This window comes from Formica exsecta, unplaced genomic scaffold, assembly GCF_003651465.1.
Source record: "Formica exsecta isolate Colony F162 unplaced genomic scaffold, ASM365146v1 scaffold393, whole genome shotgun sequence".
Classification (NCBI taxonomy): Eukaryota; Metazoa; Arthropoda; class Insecta; order Hymenoptera; family Formicidae; genus Formica; species Formica exsecta.
In genome coordinates, this window is record NW_021851167.1 from 923,283 (window position 1) to 942,425 (window position 19,143).

Genomic DNA, 19,143 nt, shown 5'->3' on the forward strand with positions numbered 1-19,143 from the left:
CGTATATTAATAAAAGCCGATATACGCGAAAATTGCGGTTTCAGCATGGTACATGTCCTTCGAAAGGTTTCAGCGCGGGCCAAGGGTGAATTGCAAAGGGTGGTCCGAGGCCATTTATTATCCCCATTATCGTGGTTCTGACCTCACTGTCTGCTCCCTCAGGACTTGAACATACCTATAACATACAATCCCCTTTCACTCTCGACAATGCTGCCCTTGTCTCGCTGTCGAAATATAGTCGACAGCATCGATAGTCTTGGAAGCACATGTTCGATCGTGTTTTATCGAGCATTTATCTGTTTACCATCCACGAGTATCGGTTGACAATAAAATAGTCTATGGTTAAAAGATTCGATATCTGGTTACTAAAGGTAACAAGTAACAGAAGATTATTTGCTCATAGCCAGATAGTGTTTTTGAAACGTTTTTAAAGGAACAATTTCTTTAAGAAAGAAAGAGATTTATGAAGATTACTGAAAATATTGCTATATAATATGTGTATTATGCATATATAATTGTAAGTGGTTTTTCATATGTTATCTTTTGCAACATCTTTATTAGAATATATGCATATATATTTTGCAACACAATTTTTGTGTATAATTTGACGTATATCTATCATTTGTTATGATAATGCCTAAATAATATTCTACTATTGTATGTTATAATTTTTGTTTTCTACATAGCAATATCAATAAGATTTTTTATTTTATTTTATGGATATTAATTTCTAATAATTCCTTACACTACATAATAATTTGTATATGTGTATCTATATGTATACTTGATAACATAAGCCTTATTATCTATACTCGTACATCCACAAAAACATATTCGTATTAGTCAATGTTCAATTTTTGAAATGTTCCCGGAACTCCAAATAGATCGTACGGATTTATTACAGAATTTGATCGGAGAGATTCGTCAACTTTAACTTTTTCTTGCTCCAGAAACCATTCTCTTCGTTCCATCAATTTTGCTTGCCACATATCTGAAACAATATCATAGAAATCTGGAACATTCTTCACAATATCTAAATATAATATATATAATAAACACTTAAAGAAATTCTTAAGTTCAGATATTTAATTAAAAGAGTTTGTTGCAAAAAATAAATAGTTATTGTTAAAATAAATGATAATTAAAAAAAAACAATATTTTTTATTATATATAACTAAATATTCAAGTGCAAATATAATCATTTATTTTTTCACATCTCGCTTTAAATATTAAAAATCGAGATAACGTCATTCATAAAAACACATACATATGTATTTTTTTGTAAAGAATATTGTACCTGCTATAGTATCCAATGATGGTTGTTCACCGCCATAATCCATTGGTAAAATAGATCTTGATATAATCCCGTATAATGATACTTCTCCAGATGTATAAACATGTATCTAAGATGTCATAAAACCATAGTTAAAATTAAATAATTATTCCAATCTATACGAAATATAAAAATTTGTAGTTTTAATTTATATTTACTCTCTTAATAAGTTTTGCCTTCATCACTGATTTAATCATTGTTATTAAAACATCGATAAAACTTGGTGCATTTATCATATGAATTGCTTTAATTCTTGTACCATATGCTTCCTATAATAGATTGAATAATAAAAATTAATTTTTGCAAAATATATATTATATATAGTATAGAAAATAATGTATTCTTACATACCAAGATAGTGTCAATTTTTTTTAATACAGGTAGTGTATATTTCAAAATATGACCGAGAGTTAAATTGGTACAATCATAAATAAAAACATCGGAGTTAACTATATCTTCCTCTATACGCGTCTCCATTATCATGCAAATATACCTGTAATATCAAAAAATAGCATGCGCCTTTTATTGATTTTTAATATCTTCAAAAGGATGTATAGAAACGTGCATAATATTTATCTTTTAGTACATATATATGTATAGGTATATATGTATGTATGTGTGTATAAGTTAGTTTTATAAAAGTATCAACAATTTCAATCATCGTTTATCAAATCTGTTAAATAGAATTTGTACCGAGTTACTTCATTTGATTGAAGCTATAGATATCTAGTCTCGAGATATTATATAAGAATCCGCGCGAAAGAAAAGAGCAACAATTTTTCATGTATTTCCTTGTTTTGCCGAAGTTATCGATTTTAGTTTTTCCTCTTGATATGTACTTGAGGATAATAGAACTGTAGTAGTAGAGGAAAGAGCAGGACGTGAAGGTATTTTGTTTTTATCTCATTATCGATAATAGCAAGCACAAGAGAAGAGGACTTGCATGCTTAACTTACACTTATGCAAAAAGAAAGAGAAAGAGAGAAAAAGGTAGATTGAGAAAGAAGATTTCAGAGATCGTGTAGACTAAAGCGAAAGAATCGATCCGTTGTGATTGGATCGGCGGGATAGCATCTTGTGAAAGCGCTTAAATCAAAATTGCAACACAATAACATTAAATAATAATTTCATCAGTAGAGAAAGCATTGCGTGAAATCACGATAATATGGAAAGTTTGTAATGTTGCGTAAAGCTCAATTTTTTTTCTTCTCTTTACTCCCTTTTTTATCGTCGTTGCTGACTATTTTGTGTGCGTGTGTGTGTGTGTCGTTCTTTTTTATTTTCTTTATCTTTTTATGATATAATTATAATAATTTATGATATAATTATAATTATATTATCCTGTAAATATAACGTCTTCAAGTTTGTTTTTACAACATCTCACGATCTGCGTATAAATTCTTTCGTAATTATGCGTGATCGCGGCAATGTATGATAGGACGCATAATATGCACAATAATTCATAAATTAAAAAAAAATATATAAAAATATATATTTGTGAATATATAATATATTAAGTTAATTTGATCGGAGAGATTCGTCAACTTTAACTTTTTCTTGCTCCAGAAACCATTCTCTTCGTTCCATCAATTTTGCTTGCCACATATCTGAAACAATATCATAGAAATCTGGAACATTCTTCACAATATCTAAATATAATATATATAATAAACACTTAAAGAAATTCTTAAGTTCAGATATTTAATTAAAAGAGTTTGTTGCAAAAAATAAATAGTTATTGTTAAAATAAATGATAATTAAAAAAAAACAATATTTTTTATTATATATAACTAAATATTCAAGTGCAAATATAATCATTTATTTTTTCACATCTCGCTTTAAATATTAAAAATCGAGATAACGTCATTCATAAAAACACATACATATGTATTTTTTTGTAAAGAATATTGTACCTGCTATAGTATCCAATGATGGTTGTTCACCGCCATAATCCATTGGTAAAATAGATCTTGATATAATCCCGTATAATGATACTTCTCCAGATGTATAAACATGTATCTAAGATGTCATAAAACCATAGTTAAAATTAAATAATTATTCCAATCTATACGAAATATAAAAATTTGTAGTTTTAATTTATATTTACTCTCTTAATAAGTTTTGCCTTCATCACTGATTTAATCATTGTTATTAAAACATCGATAAAACTTGGTGCATTTATCATATGAATTGCTTTAATTCTTGTACCATATGCTTCCTATAATAGATTGAATAATAAAAATTAATTTTTGCAAAATATATATTATATATAGTATAGAAAATAATGTATTCTTACATACCAAGATAGTGTCAATTTTTTTTAATACAGGTAGTGTATATTTCAAAATATGACCGAGAGTTAAATTGGTACAATCATAAATAAAAACATCGGAGTTAACTATATCTTCCTCTATACGCGTCTCCATTATCATGCAAATATACCTGTAATATCAAAAAATAGCATGCGCCTTTTATTGATTTTTAATATCTTCAAAAGGATGTATAGAAACGTGCATAATATTTATCTTTTAGTACATATATATGTATAGGTATATATGTATGTATGTGTGTATAAGTTAGTTTTATAAAAGTATCAACAATTTCAATCATCGTTTATCAAATCTGTTAAATAGAATTTGTACCGAGTTACTTCATTTGATTGAAGCTATAGATATCTAGTCTCGAGATATTATATAAGAATCCGCGCGAAAGAAAAGAGCAACAATTTTTCATGTATTTCCTTGTTTTGCCGAAGTTATCGATTTTAGTTTTTCCTCTTGATATGTACTTGAGGATAATAGAACTGTAGTAGTAGAGGAAAGAGCAGGACGTGAAGGTATTTTGTTTTTATCTCATTATCGATAATAGCAAGCACAAGAGAAGAGGACTTGCATGCTTAACTTACACTTATGCAAAAAGAAAGAGAAAGAGAGAAAAAGGTAGATTGAGAAAGAAGATTTCAGAGATCGTGTAGACTAAAGCGAAAGAATCGATCCGTTGTGATTGGATCGGCGGGATAGCATCTTGTGAAAGCGCTTAAATCAAAATTGCAACACAATAACATTAAATAATAATTTCATCAGTAGAGAAAGCATTGCGTGAAATCACGATAATATGGAAAGTTTGTAATGTTGCGTAAAGCTCAATTTTTTTTCTTCTCTTTACTCCCTTTTTTATCGTCGTTGCTGACTATTTTGTGTGCGTGTGTGTGTGTGTCGTTCTTTTTTATTTTCTTTATCTTTTTATGATATAATTATAATAATTTATGATATAATTATAATTATATTATCCTGTAAATATAACGTCTTCAAGTTTGTTTTTACAACATCTCACGATCTGCGTATAAATTCTTTCGTAATTATGCGTGATCGCGGCAATGTATGATAGGACGCATAATATGCACAATAATTCATAAATTAAAAAAAAATATATAAAAATATATATTTGTGAATATATAATATATTAAGTTTACACACACACATGCGCGCGACGAATTCTCTTATGCTAGAGAAATGTATAAAGTATTTGTAAAATCAAAAAATCGTCCCTACTTTGCACATATACAATAGGTATTGTTGTATTTACATATTATGTATATTATTTTTACATTGTAGATATTACGTACTTTGCAGTTACATATGCATCAAACGCAGAGCTGTCGGTATGTAAAAACCGCAGAACATTTATTCTAAAATTTTCCGGTGTTAACTTTGGTAGAGGTAACCATTGCCTGAAATAAATAAATATTTTTAAAGATATCTCTCTTATATAAGTTCTCTTTCTCTCTCTCTTCCTCTTTTTACTTTCGACACAAAAGTAATCGATTTTAAACGACTATCCAAGACTTAGTAATAATTATGTATATTGATATTTATGTATGTGTGACATTATATTATTATATCAAACTATCATTAATGCTTTTTAGTGATATGAGATATGTTTTACATTTAAAGTATTATTAAAATATATTATACAAGAATTCGGCAACAATGTGCTTTTCAAACACTTACACACATCTAGTTATTTGAATTACACTATCGGCCAATGGGTCACGAGTGCTGTAAACCTCCGGAATCAGATTACGAAGAGTATAATGCAAATCCAACCGTCTTTTGGCTTTTTCTAAATTAAATTTTGCACTGTAAACGTAAAACTTTAATCGTTGTTCAGAGATATCTACGAAACATAAAATAATATTGATTATTACACACGGCATGCTAAGATTCCATAATGAAAGAAATCATAAATAAATGCAATGAAATACGTTGGAATCCTACTATCGTTGGTATCTGTCAACATACATTACAAGGATGGAATGTAGCATACTAATTTTGTCAATTATTAATAATTAAACACATAGTAGCTACAAGATTCGTATTTAGAAAAGCAGAGTGAAATAATCCACTTTATTGAAATTATACGCACAAAAGTAAATATGCATAGTGTTATTAATAAAAATTAATACGTAATATATTGACTAATAAGATCTTATTTTTTCTTCTTTTAATTTAAAAATGCGTACCTTGAGGAAGATGAAGTTGCTGTTTCAACCATAGTCGAAATTTATCCAGTAGCTCTTCTAAAAGTTCCTCGTTTCCTCCAGCCTCTTCTAATATTTCTTTCATTGCAGGCATTTCTAGTTTTAACATCTTTATGGTACTGTTTTTTCTTCACAAAATTAAATGAGCACAATTTGAAATTATTGCAAATATTTTAGATTGTATATATAATAATTAAATATATATTTTTATTTTTATCGAAATGTTAGTATTAATGAAAATAATTGTCTTTAACATATGATTTTTAAAAGTAATACTTTAATATATGAATTAAAGAGTTATGTTAATAATAAATATAATTAAATAATAATAATTAATATTAATTTATAAATAATTTATAATTATTAAATATTATGATAATATGGACATTCTACTCTTTTTTAAACACATAAATGTATGCGTAACTGTTCGTTGCAATGATATTTTCTCGATTGATCATTCTTAAAAATCGTGTCCCACTAATTGTAAGTGTGTTGCGATGTTTTGATCTTTGATTTCTTTTCATTTAATGAGATGACAATTTTGCTGAAAAGATTTTCACAGTTGAAAACAAGTGCACGAATTTAATAATTAAAACAGTGCATATGAATATTATATTTAACATAGAATAACATATACGTAAATATTTACATGTTTGAAAGAGAGTAAAATATTTATATTATCGTAATATTTACAATTGTAAATTATTTATAAATTAATATTAATTATAATGTTGCGATATGTGTGCTTGATTTAAATGTACTTTAAAAATCGCAATAAAATTTGTTTATTTGATTCCTTATTCTGAAATTGTATGAATAATTGCAAAAAAAGTTTCATTAGTTTTAATTAATGAGCATGGAAAAAGATACAGAAGATAGGCAAAGTATCCTATGCTGCTGTGATGTTCGATGAATTGTTTCATTATTACTCAATTGCTATTTTTTAATACTTTTTTATTTCTTTTCCTTCTGTCTTTTCCTGCTGTCTCGCTTGGCTTTACCTGCCTATTATTTTATTACATACATGATAGTGCAATTTAGTCCCATGTAAAATAACTATCGCGTGCATCGGTCTGGCTACAGTACCGTGTGCAATTATGTAAAACCTATGCTAATAGAAATTGTATAGAAAAATCTATTTATAATGTCAGTAAAAAGTGTAGAGAATGCGATAGGCCGATCACGGATGGTTTCGGTAAAGAAATGAAAGGATAGGAAGAAGAAATCTCATTACATCAAAGAAAGAGATATGTTTATAATAAAAAAAAAAAACTATGTGTATGTGTATGTGTGTGTGTGTGCGCGCACGTGTGTGCATATTATATAATATGTAATAATCTAATAATATATGTTAAACAAGCTGTAACAATTAAATTAATGTCAAATATAGTTTTTAAAGAATAAAATTATTTACAGTTATTGATATTAGTTGTCCAATTGGCACAATCGATGATTTTCACGATGATAGTTGTTTATGATATGAAGTGAGCACAGCATAAAATCCAAGACTAATATCGCAGCAGCAAACTTGCAAAATTTATATCGAGCATACTTCTTTTTTTTACAAATTGTGTTTTTTTTTGCTCCATCGATCGATTACACACTACTCTATTATGCAAGTGGCGGAAAGACTTGTTCTTAAAAACATGAATATTTACACGTTTTTGAAAGAAAATAAAATATTCATATTATCGTAATATTTTACAATTATAGATACAATTATAGATTTATATTACAAATAGTTTTTACTGTTACAAATATAATATAAAGAAGGCAGAAATATTTCTCTCGTCTAATGTGAAATAAAAAATTATTTTGGAAAAAAGATATATATATAGAGAGAAATAATTTTTAAAGAAATTTTGGTAATTATTCAGAATCACGGCTCCACCTGCAAATGGGCTGCAAATTTTTTAACAAAGGCCTTATTCGAAATAATTACCCCGTTTTTTCCGTTTTTTGGTCTATAACTTTTTTTTTAGCCTCCCCCGATTAAAAATTGTTATTTACATTATTCTCTAAGTATAAAAAGTTATCAAAAAAATTTGCAGCCCATTTGCAGGTGGAGCCGTGATTCTGAATAATTACCGTCATGTGTAACACTTATTTGCCATTAAATCATGTTAGAGAAACTGCCATGCATAATCTTCTATAAGTTTCATTTTAATAAGTTTTTAAATATAGATCATTGGAAGATAATTCTCTTAATCGTGTGTATGATTTGCAAGAATTATTTATAATTGCTGTTTATCTCTTGCCTAGCCTTAAAATATTCTTATATACATAAAAACACAAAACGCTATATGCGATAATTAAAACTTATCGCTTAAATCAACTGCGTTTTGATGCAAATTTATCTCGATTTTACTACTTCCTTTAATTTTTGTATTTATTTCTATCATTACTTTATCTATAGATATATCTCTGTATACAATCTCGATTTACTCTGTAAGACTTTTTAATTAGAAGTTTCTTGGTGAAGCCGATTAATGCAGCTCGATGTAAGATTCTATAGATAGCTTAATGTGATAGTAATTTTGTAGGAATAAAGTTTTTGTTGGTAAAATATCATATATCGATTATTTTTTCGATTATTCTCGATTATTCTCAGTTATGTCAGAAAATGTCATTAGCATAGACATAGAAATATATATATATATATGTTTGAGAAATGAGAAAGCTAAATGTTTTAAAATGATCAACAAAATGAAAATACCTACACGTCAATTATACTAAAGATTATGCTACGCTTAATCTTTCCTATTAATTATCTAGTTGAAAGCAATTACACAAATTCTTCTAATGCGATTATTCCATGTTTTTCCAATCAGTACAATATTATAATTTTATGATAATTTTTTACTGACGTATGCGTATATACAGGGTGCGGCATTTATAGTGACGCGGGCATATTTCTCGGAAACGAAGTGAGATATCAAAAAATGTTTCAGACAAATCAATTAGTAAAAAAAAAAAAATGTTTTTAAGAAAAAGTATGTAATTATTTCTAATGTATTTTTTTAAACAATTATTTGGTTTTTTCTTTACACTGATTGATTTGTGTTATTATTCTGTACATAAAAGTATTACGGTAAGATTCTCGAAAACTAAATATTTTACGAGATATTTTATTTTTTATATCAAAATATGTCAGATTAAAATATAAAATAACTCAAAAAGTATTTAATGAAAAAATACTTTATTATAGTGTTTTGGAAAGCTCTCGAGGTAAGCTATAAGAATATGTAATAAAAAATGGGGAGTTCCATTTAAGAAAACATCGACCACATTGACCTCACCTTGAAAAGACTACTTCAGGTCAAATCCATATTTTTATCATGTGGCCCCCTCGAAACCATGCAACTTTTGTCTGAAACATTTTTTGATATCTCACTTCGTTTCCGAAAAATATGCCCGCGTCACTATAAATGCCGCACCCTGTATATATATATCCTCTGTCTATAGTCGTCAGAAAAAATGTCAACATGTTGTCAATAAAATGTTAAAAATGTCAACAATTGTTGGTTATTTTAAAGCATTTAGCTTTCTTATTTCTGAAATGTATTGTTACTTAATATAGTTTTTTAATATATATCACAATGTAAAAAATTTTTATTTATTCATGATTAGGAGCAATATGCTTTAGAAAGCTAAATGCTATATTTTGAAATGACCAACAAGATGAGAACACCTGCACAACGTCAACTATGCTAAAGATAATTTTCTCTATTCCATGTTTTCCAATCATTAGTATTTTAAGACTTTGTTCTTTTTTTCTCTGACGACATTCTCTGACACCATGAAATATGTTTTTACTTGTCATATACCTCAATTCTATACAATTGGAGAAGAATACTTCCATATATTTCTGCAAAACAGGGTTATTCGTAATATATGAGGATGCATTAATGAAGTTATTAATGCGCAAATAATTGTTAAGTTATATCAAATTATTATAGAAATATGTAGCGACGCTTTCCACTTGTAACGGTCATCGTTAATTGCTTGGAATATCAAGCGTATCGAGAATGCGATTGAGTAGCTCGTCAACCATTAAGCATCCGAGTCTTGTTGGTACGATGCACCTGTCATGTTCATTGGCCGTACGTGTACAACAATCTACGTACATTGCCGTACATTCATGTTCGCTCATTGTTGCTGCTTTACGAAAATGTTGTCAGCGGTCATTTTTCACGATCACGTAATCGAAAAATTGTTACATTCTGTGGCTTTTGTGTTATACTCTCCTATTTACGGTCACCAAACATATAATAGATTGCCGTCATCTTTTCTACAAATTTGATATATGAGCACTAAAAATTATGGACTCTTATCCTATATATTTATACATAATATAGATTTAATGATACAATAAAGACACTCGTACAACTTTATACCAATTATTTTCAAGATGTTGCACTTCTTCATTATTTAGTAAATTTTTTTTATTAAACTTTTGTAGTTTATAGGTGTTATGTATATTTGTTTATTAATTGCGATAACTTATATTTTTATTTAATTCTGTTACTTTTAGTTATGCCAAAAAAAGAATAAGCAAAAAAGAATGAGAAGGGGAGAGGGGAGGGGGAAAGCAATATGAGATTATCAATCTATCCACTACAAGAACAATAATTAATTGATATGACTATCTGCTTTAAAAAAGCATCACCCATCAACTTTTTTGTCGGTCATCTCTCTATCGTTTCTCATGCCACGTAATTTTCCACGCGATTAGGACTTAGGAGAATGAGTTTTTAATATTGTCAATTTATAATGCGCGACAAATGCAGCTTTTCCTGGCAGCATTGCATCAATGCATCTCAGGTATCAATATAGAAGGTACGGTCAACATCGAACAATAGACAATTTTCTTTACGCGCGAGAAGTTTCGTGGCCGTTTCCGACGACGATTAGATAGAGAACAAGGTAATGGCGGGAGGTCCAATCTGCATTCGTAATGACGAACGGGGAGAAGGTGACACAGTGTCTGACCTCGGTGTGCGGGAACATTGGCCATCTATTAACCCTCGAGGCCATACATCCCCTCCCGGTTCTCTGTGACGGGAACCACTCCCCGACTACCATCCCTTAAACGATCCTTAGCCGAAACTATTCTCCATTGCTCTTCCATTTGATATGAATATATGGCCACAGGAATTCAAGATATATCGAAAATAATAAATAGTTAGTGCTCTCAAAAAATGATTGTTACTGTGATTATTATTAAAAATATATCTATAGTCTATAACGAAAAAATAGATATGTTTGCGATGCTGCTTACAGTAATTTTTAAAAGAATTTAGCAAACGAACGGCATTTAATATTTGCGAATCCTGTTCAATATTTCAGAGACAGAGAAGGTAAAATTTTCGCAAGGTTAATCGCCCATTGCTATCACGAGTATTTCACCGCTAATCTCTAGCATTAATGTAGTGTCCAATTGGAAATCGCTGGAATTTAGTCTGTATCACTGAATTTAATTCCCTTAACGAGATCTTGCCAGTCGAATATTTCGATACTTTGGTTAGAGGGTCATATCAATTAATTATTATTATTCTTGTAGTTGTAAGGCTGAATTTTTACGGACTGACTATTTATGGTGAACTATCCCCGTTTTCTCTTTATTGTCTCTGTTATGTTACATCCCGAAGAAAACTCTTTCCATTACGAATGTAGTTACATTATACACTTCTTATGATTAAAATCTGTAACATAATTTTTTTTTCTATATTTACTTCGATGAATATTGTTTTGCATATGTTAAATACGTATAGCGATTAAATTCACAAACGTTCTTTTATCAAATATATATATATATATATATATATCATACTAATACTCATTCCACTAATTATGCTAAAACAATCGAGAATGGAGTGCGCGCATACCAGCAAAGATACCGCAAAATCAATCAGTGGAAACACAATTAATTAGAGATTGCTGATTACATGCTTGTTTATTGTAATTTCATCAACTATTAGCTTATTTATAATTAATGCTAATTGGAAAGCTTGTCGCGTGTTTTTTTGACCATTGCGATAATTGAATCAATATTATCGCGAATTATGTTGAATTTATCTGAATACTTTAGAGGTTTTTTTTATTATTATAATTGCATATCCATTGGACAAACCACTCTTTTATTGTACGCCGAGTTTTTCATTTCCTTTTCTTGTTTCTATTTTTACGCTTACTTCTTTCATGAATAATGTATTATATTATTATTGCCCGAGAGAAAAAAAATGGATTTATATAATTATAGTTATATATATGTGTTATATATATAGTTATATATAACTAATGGATTGAGTTTGTCGATGCGATATATATGCGGCATAAGAAATTGCTTAAATATTTCACAATATGGATGTATATTCATCACTTTCGTTTGCTTTGTTATTTCTTAGTTTTGTTCAATTTATAATGGTAATTGCAGTGCATTGCAGTAAATGTGAATCTTTTACAAACATTCTGTACAGGTGCTTTCTATAGTAAATCCTGACTTCTCTTTTATGAGTAACGCTATCGCGTCAGATTACTTCACAAGTGCTTTTAAGAAAAACGATGTTCAAGATGAAACGATAATAATCGAACATGTTTCGCGAGCGAGCCACTGATTTCGGATTTAAAGACGAATTGCGGGGAAGAATCGCTCACGTATCTATCAACAATTAAACGACAGACTATGGAACATTTTTCACGTGAGCATATTCTCATTTCGCCGAAGCTGTATCAGCTGGGATACCACTTGCCTGGCGCCAGCATCACTCGGGGTAAATATTTGACGAGTAACTCTAGTATCACGGATATACCGGTTTTGATGAGCGATGCGCATCGCCGTCGGCCTCGGCCTCGTTCTGCTTCAAACGTCGTTCCTTGTATTACTTTGTAAAATTAAGAGCTTTAGACGGTCGATGCAATTTTTGTGAAAAGATGATAAAAATGATAGATCTCTATGTTGCTGAATTTTAATCTGACAAAGGAAATTTGTCGAATTATCTGATCGTCTTTCATTTATTTGCGGGGAAAAGAGAGGATACAAAAATAATTTTATTTTACGTCTATCACAAAGTTCATTCATTCATTTATTTTTCACCTTTGTTCTGTTCACGTTACTATGTGCATCACCATTAAAACCAGCGAGAAATATGACCCGTTAAAAATTTGTTTTAATGACATAATTAAAAAAAAAAGAAATATTAACATCACGTTTCCGCGGATGTTCTATAGAAAACCGAGCAATATAGATGACAAGACATCTCTATTTAATTAGCGTGGAGCTTTGCGCACCGCCGGTATTGTTTGTTCCGGCAGAACGCTAGCAAATTTCAAAGTGCAGAGCGAAACTGTTGTAGGTTGAATGCGAAAAAAAGCGGCATGCTCTCGCGGCCGGATACAGGTGTCTGAGCATTAAACATTCAGAGTCCGTTTCAATTTGTTCTCTAAAAGCGTCGAGGACTTTGGAGCGTACAAAGGTTGCGTACCTTACTCGAATATGTTGCAACGTACTGATTGGAGGGATCAAAGCTTGTAGGAACGGACGGTATTTAATTATCTGACCACATTGAAGAACAGTATTCATCAACGGTGGGATTGCTGTAGAAGCTTATTTGCTATGTTTTACCTGTACCGATACATTCCTCGCAAATCCTAAACATTTCCCGGTGTGCTTGATCGTTCTAAATAGACTTAAAAGTTGTTTTTTTTGCTGCTTTGCGATCGCGTCAGACACGATATCCCCACAGGATTAACTAAAAATTCACAGCGAAGAGTCGGTGAAAAATCGATACCGTTCCGTTCGCTTTCAATGTAAGCTTCTTTGTTCTCGTGTTTGAATTTTTCGCCACCATGATCAACTGGAAGAGTATTGACAATGAATCTTACGCAGGACAGAATCGCTCGTCCAAGCTGGCATTTGGACACGGATGGAAATGAATTCGATTGGAGCAGGCCATCTTTTTTTTTGCTTTCACTTTTCGTCTCTGTCCGCGGCTTTCTTCCTTTTTTCTTTTTTTTTTTACGGGGCATAAAATACTGGCCGCTGGCTGGTGCTAGTCGTAAATTGGTTACCGACTTTGCCTGCTTGGAGAATCAGAGCCTTTCGATGCTGCCTGTGAATTCCGGCGGATACGTAAACGTTATCTCATTGTCGCTCCGTTTTATCGATCCAAAGATAGCTTTCTTTTACAGCCGCACGAAAAGTAAAAGCCTGTATCTTAAACGGATCCCACAAAATTGTCGTTAAGTGGTGATGAAGTATATTCAAAAAGAATCTAGAATTTGAAGAGTGTAAAATCATTCGTTTGCTTTGTTATTGTATTTTATGTAAATATATATAGGCTATCGTAAAAGCTATGGATGAATTAATCATTTTATAACATAGAGTTTGAGATATTTTTATGAAAAAGAGAATATAAATTTATATTATTTTTTAAAACAGTTTTTAAATAAAGAAAGGATTAATATAAAAAGAATACCGATATAAAGTATACTTTTACACAGAGCTTAGTAATAAATTTTTATAAAAAAATTAATAGCGCCATTACTCTATCATGAATTGCTTCATAATCCTTTTCTTTTTTAGATCTGTGCAAATAGCGGATGAAAAACGCGTGAAAAAAAAAAGAGAGCTAGAGCTTTGCTGCACTCTTGATCAGGCATTATATTTCCACCGATTAATTATCTTGCAGCGATATGTCAAACCCCCTCGTCCATTGCTCTTCGTGCACCCTCGGCGTCGGTCGCCCCCGATCGGTCAAGTTCGCTCCAGTCCGCACGCGCTGAAAGGGCGGTGGGGCTTGCGAGCTTTCAAGCGCAGAGCTTCCGCTCATTCGTCGTTTTGCGTTACTCCGGGCACTTCGCAGGTTCGCGGCAAGTGCGTGTGATGTACGCGTGTGACTATCGTCCCGCGTGATGGGGTCATATAAACTTCCGGGCTGCGTTTGAGCGACCGATCGATGCGCTAGTCCCGCGAGATTGACGTGTAAGTTGTTACGATCGATCGAGATCGCGAAAACGCCGGCGAAATTTTTCGGAGCGTTCATCGATCGTCAGTGCGTTCCCGTAGTTTCATCCCGTTAAGATTTTTAAGATCGTGTGCAGCAAAGAGCATTTTTGGGTTTGTCGAATTGTTCTCTGGCTATACAGTGTTACTTAGCGATGGGATATTGGAGAGACAAAAGTGTTTTCGTTGATTGAGATTTCGTGTAGCTCGAATTGTGCCAATCGTATTTTATTGTTTCAACCGCTTAGGTTTAACATTTGAAATTGAATGGATGTGAGGCTGTTTGATCTCCTACGGGGTTGCCTCGTTACGGATTAATTACGCGGGATTAAGGTCGTTGTTGCTTCGAGGGCAATGCACCGCGAGTACCATGCGCAGTATATACGAAATTGATAAGAAATTGATCCTTTATAGGGATCTTTATTATATAAGCACACACTCACACTTTTATATATATAATAAAAGATTTGAATAAGCGAATTTTTATATAGTCTATTTTAGTTTCTCAATCAGATAATAGGCAATCAGATGTAAAAATCCTTTTTTCCTATAATGCTATAATAATACTAATTGCGAGTATATCAAATCAAATATTATTTCTCTAAATTATTCACTGCATTCACTGCATTAGTTAACGCTAAATAAATAGCAATTCGCAAATGATTGTGTTAACAAAATAATAATTGTTTTACTATAAATTATTTTAATAATCATATTAATTAAGATAATAGTACATATTCTACATGCACAACGATGAATTAGTTCATTGAGCATATATGATTGAAAATATTGAGCACATATGAAAAAATGTCTATACATAAAGTGGTACTATGAAATAAAACATTTAGCATATTTGCCGTATTTATCAAAAGCTTCGATCATTTTTAATAAAATATTTGAACAGTTCTGTTATATTAAACCAAGTTAAAAAGAAAATTGATTTAACGAAACATTTTAGTGACTATGTTTTTTTTTTCTCTCTGCCGTTCACAGAGGTATTTAATTTAAAATAAAATACGCTATTCTTTTGCCTCACGTGAATTTGTTTCTTTTTTTAGTCAAAAGTCCGAAATGTACTCTGCAAAATTTCAACCGACTCGTTGTCTAATTTAAAATTTTTCATATAATTTATTATTAAAATAAAAACAAAGTACAACTCACATAAATATATAAACTTGATAATGTTACTAGTTTTTCACTAAGTTTTTATTACTATTTTAATTTTATGATATTATTAGCCACAAGACACAAAATAACAGTATAAAGAGTAAAACAAGCGGATTATTCGTTGCAATAATTTTTCATTTGTTTTCTTGTGATTTACAGAATATATGGTATTGCTCCATTACTTTTAAATTTTAATAATAAGAAATTTACGCGATTATTTCATTGCTGCGCGAGACGATATTTGTATGTATCTCTCCGGTGTTTTACGACATGTAAACTGGAAATAACGAGCATCTATACACGATGAAGTACGCGTGTTCATTAAACCGAATTTCGTTATAAAAATGGGAAGGATCGTATGGACGCGCGTTGAGCATCGGCGAGGCGTTTTATATGCACGATTTCATCTGCGTGCTATGCGTGCGGGCGAGACGCGTGAGTAGAGCCTATACGGCAATTGAATTTCGCAATGGCTCGATTATTCGCAATTAAACCATCTACTCGACATTGTTGTACAATGAATGAGCTCGCGTGTACGCGCGAAAGAGGCCACGGCCGATAACCAATAAAAAGCACTTGCATTTATAGATAGCTCGATGTAATGGTTGAATATATTGGGTAGTAATATTTTAGAAATAATCCGAGTTTTGATGCAAATGTGCTATACAGCATCTTTATATGTAAAATGTTTTGATATCATCTTTTAATTTAAAAATATTTTGGAGCCAGAATTTTTAAAGAGATATGTTGAAGTTTACGTTTTATTATAATAATATGATTTATTTTGTTAAGAAAAATATGGGAAAGTGATTGCGGAAAAAATAGATTGCGCTGGTTTGTATTGATTAATATTTTGTTTGTGGAATCTTAGATTACATTTGAGGGATTCAATTTTAATATGAGTAAGGCTCGATAATTTCGATTTTAGATACGGACTTCACGTTAAATCTCGTGTGTATATATTTATACATATATAGACTTTTTATTATTCTCTAGGGGCATATTTAAAAATACATACCTAAGTACTCGAAATTGACACGCGATCCTTGTGTGATATTAATGACAAAGTTTGTGCGAGGATGAACATTATATGGTACAAAATGTTATGACTGAATTATGGTGATATGTGGAAATGAACGTGTGACAAGTTTCGTCAACGAAAGAGACAGCGTGCTAGTGACATTGTGTCAGTGTAGAGTGCGTAGAGCAGCTAATCTACATCCGACTTCATTTCTAGAATTGTTAATTTGAAAACGCGTCATCTTTTCAGATCTCAAGATAGTTTCGAGACAGTGTATGCTGTTAATAGAACTATATACCAAGTGCATCCATAATTCCTGTGGCTTTGTTTGCGGACTTCGAGAATTGGTGAGTCGCACTTACATGATACAATTTTGTATAATAAAAAAATTGATTCTGCGCTCTCTTTTGTATATGTATGATTTATCCATCGTTCGTAATTATATATAATCGCACATCTTTATAATCGACATTATAAAATATGACATTTCGACGATCGTTGTCGTATTATGAAATGTTAAATATCTTTCGTATAAAACAGAAAATAACTTGCTCGTATATCAGTAAATATGATGGCATATTAGGTAAATTTTTGACGTACGTAGAATTATGTTACGAAAAGATAAGTTATTAGCTTGTAAAAGAAACGTTTTCCGCGCATAAAAATATTTTATAATATTAGTATGACGTTTTACTCTTCAACATAAAACATAGAGATAATTTTTATAAAAAATTTAATAGTGATAAAAGTATTAGAGTAGTAATATAAGTACATATTTTAATTACATCTTGACTTGTTCTAATTTTCTCATTACATACATGATCTATATTAATTATTTGATACGCGTTTCTTATTAAAATAAAAATGTTAAAAATAATAAAAAATAAGATGTGTATAAATATAATATAATATCTCTATATAATATTAACTATTATAGGATGATATTATTATATCTCTATAATTTTTTAATTATACTAATTTATTATTATAAAAAATATAGACTCTTTTAACTCTGTGAAAAAGTGGAACTTTGATTCAGATAGCATGATGAGAAAGAATACGAACAAGAAATTTTGTCTTTTACCATTATGTAGATAACTGTATGAGTATGTATTTTCACGCTTTGTTATCGAAACAACGAATAAGAGAATCGTGAGGCAGGGTGAATGACCATCGGAAAATAAAACAAAATAAATAGCAATAGGAAAAGCGTCATACGAGCGCAGAATCAAACTTGATGGTATTCGTGTCCAAATTCCTATTCCAGTGATATACGATGTGGCAAAACAGAATCTGAAAAAAGATCGACATAGCTCGTACATCGATGCCAATTTAAAAAAATGCCTTCGTTCGGTACATCCAACGTGGTATAGGAAAACTTTATTTCTCGCGTTTTTTCAAATAAGATCGATCCAATTTGCAGTTACTTTGTTTATAACTTATAACGCTTTGATATTGTTTTAAAATCTTTCATATATATTTTTCGTATAGGGACTTCGTACGTTTCAATACGATATAGTTTACCATACTGCGAGAAAATTGTAATTAATTAACAAGGGCTTATAATACGGAATGGGTATTTAAAGTAGATAATAAATCTCTGCATATCTGGAAAATATATAATTAACCGTGAACTAATAGATCGCAGCGAGTAATTGTCAAAGGATGCGCGAGCGTCTGGAATTCGGAAGCTGTGATTCAAGAAAAGGAAGAAGTTAACACGAGCTTGGTACGTGCCAAGACTATTTCGATAGAGTTACTGGCGACGCTAATATCAGTAATACCAACCCCACAACCGTCGCGATATTTCGACCCCAAAGCTGCTGCAGCCGCGTTCTGGAAGCTATCCAACGGATATACCTTACGGTACCCATTCCATCGTTTCCGGAAAACGGGCGATGTTAAAGAGGCCTAGATTCGGAAGATTTACAACAGCATGTTAAATGCATAGGCACCAATGCGAAGAAATTTATAAAAATTTGTAAATGATATCGGTTTTTTTAAGATGTTATATATATATTTTTTGTTATAATATTTTTTTAATTTTATATATATTTTTAATACACATTTTTTACTTC

The 19,143-nt window shown here is 30.8% G+C and overlaps 3 protein-coding genes across 4 annotated transcripts in view; 1 reads left to right on the top strand and 2 right to left on the bottom strand.

Moving 5' to 3' along the window:
• Nucleotides 1-536: 536 nt before the first annotated feature.
• LOC115239727 (retinaldehyde-binding protein 1-like) lies at nt 537-2,788 on the bottom strand. The gene is made up of 4 exons (XM_029814413.1): nt 1,685-2,788; nt 1,492-1,602; nt 1,298-1,403; nt 537-991 (listed from the first exon to the last, which is right to left on the bottom strand). Exons 1-4 carry the CDS (start codon nt 1,814-1,816, stop codon nt 840-842), a joined length of 501 nt encoding a protein of 166 aa, XP_029670273.1. The 5' UTR covers nt 1,817-2,788; the 3' UTR covers nt 537-839.
• Nucleotides 2,789-2,841: 53 nt separating this feature from the next.
• On the bottom strand, nt 2,842-7,395 carry LOC115239724 (retinol-binding protein pinta-like). 2 transcript variants are annotated; one of them, XM_029814410.1, is made up of 8 exons: nt 7,284-7,395; nt 5,856-5,999; nt 5,344-5,509; nt 4,959-5,063; nt 3,634-3,775; nt 3,441-3,551; nt 3,247-3,352; nt 2,842-2,940 (listed from the first exon to the last, which is right to left on the bottom strand). In XM_029814410.1, the coding sequence occupies exons 2-8, from the start codon at nt 5,980-5,982 to the stop codon at nt 2,852-2,854; spliced, it is 846 nt and encodes a 281-aa protein (XP_029670270.1). In that variant the 5' UTR covers nt 5,983-5,999; nt 7,284-7,395; the 3' UTR covers nt 2,842-2,851. The 2 variants fall into 2 exon arrangements, with proteins under 2 accessions (XP_029670270.1, XP_029670269.1); XM_029814409.1 differs by having other exon boundaries at nt 5,856-6,001; nt 7,288-7,386.
• Nucleotides 7,396-13,917: 6,522 nt separating this feature from the next.
• The window catches only part of LOC115239728 (TWiK family of potassium channels protein 7-like), a 217,226-nt gene continuing 212,000 nt past the window's right edge, over nt 13,918-19,143 (top strand). Inside the window, exons 1-2 of the mRNA XM_029814415.1 lie at nt 13,918-14,991; nt 16,973-17,412. The gene's annotated coding sequence lies outside the window, so the exon portion shown is untranslated. The remainder of the gene's footprint in view (nt 14,992-16,972; nt 17,413-19,143) is intronic.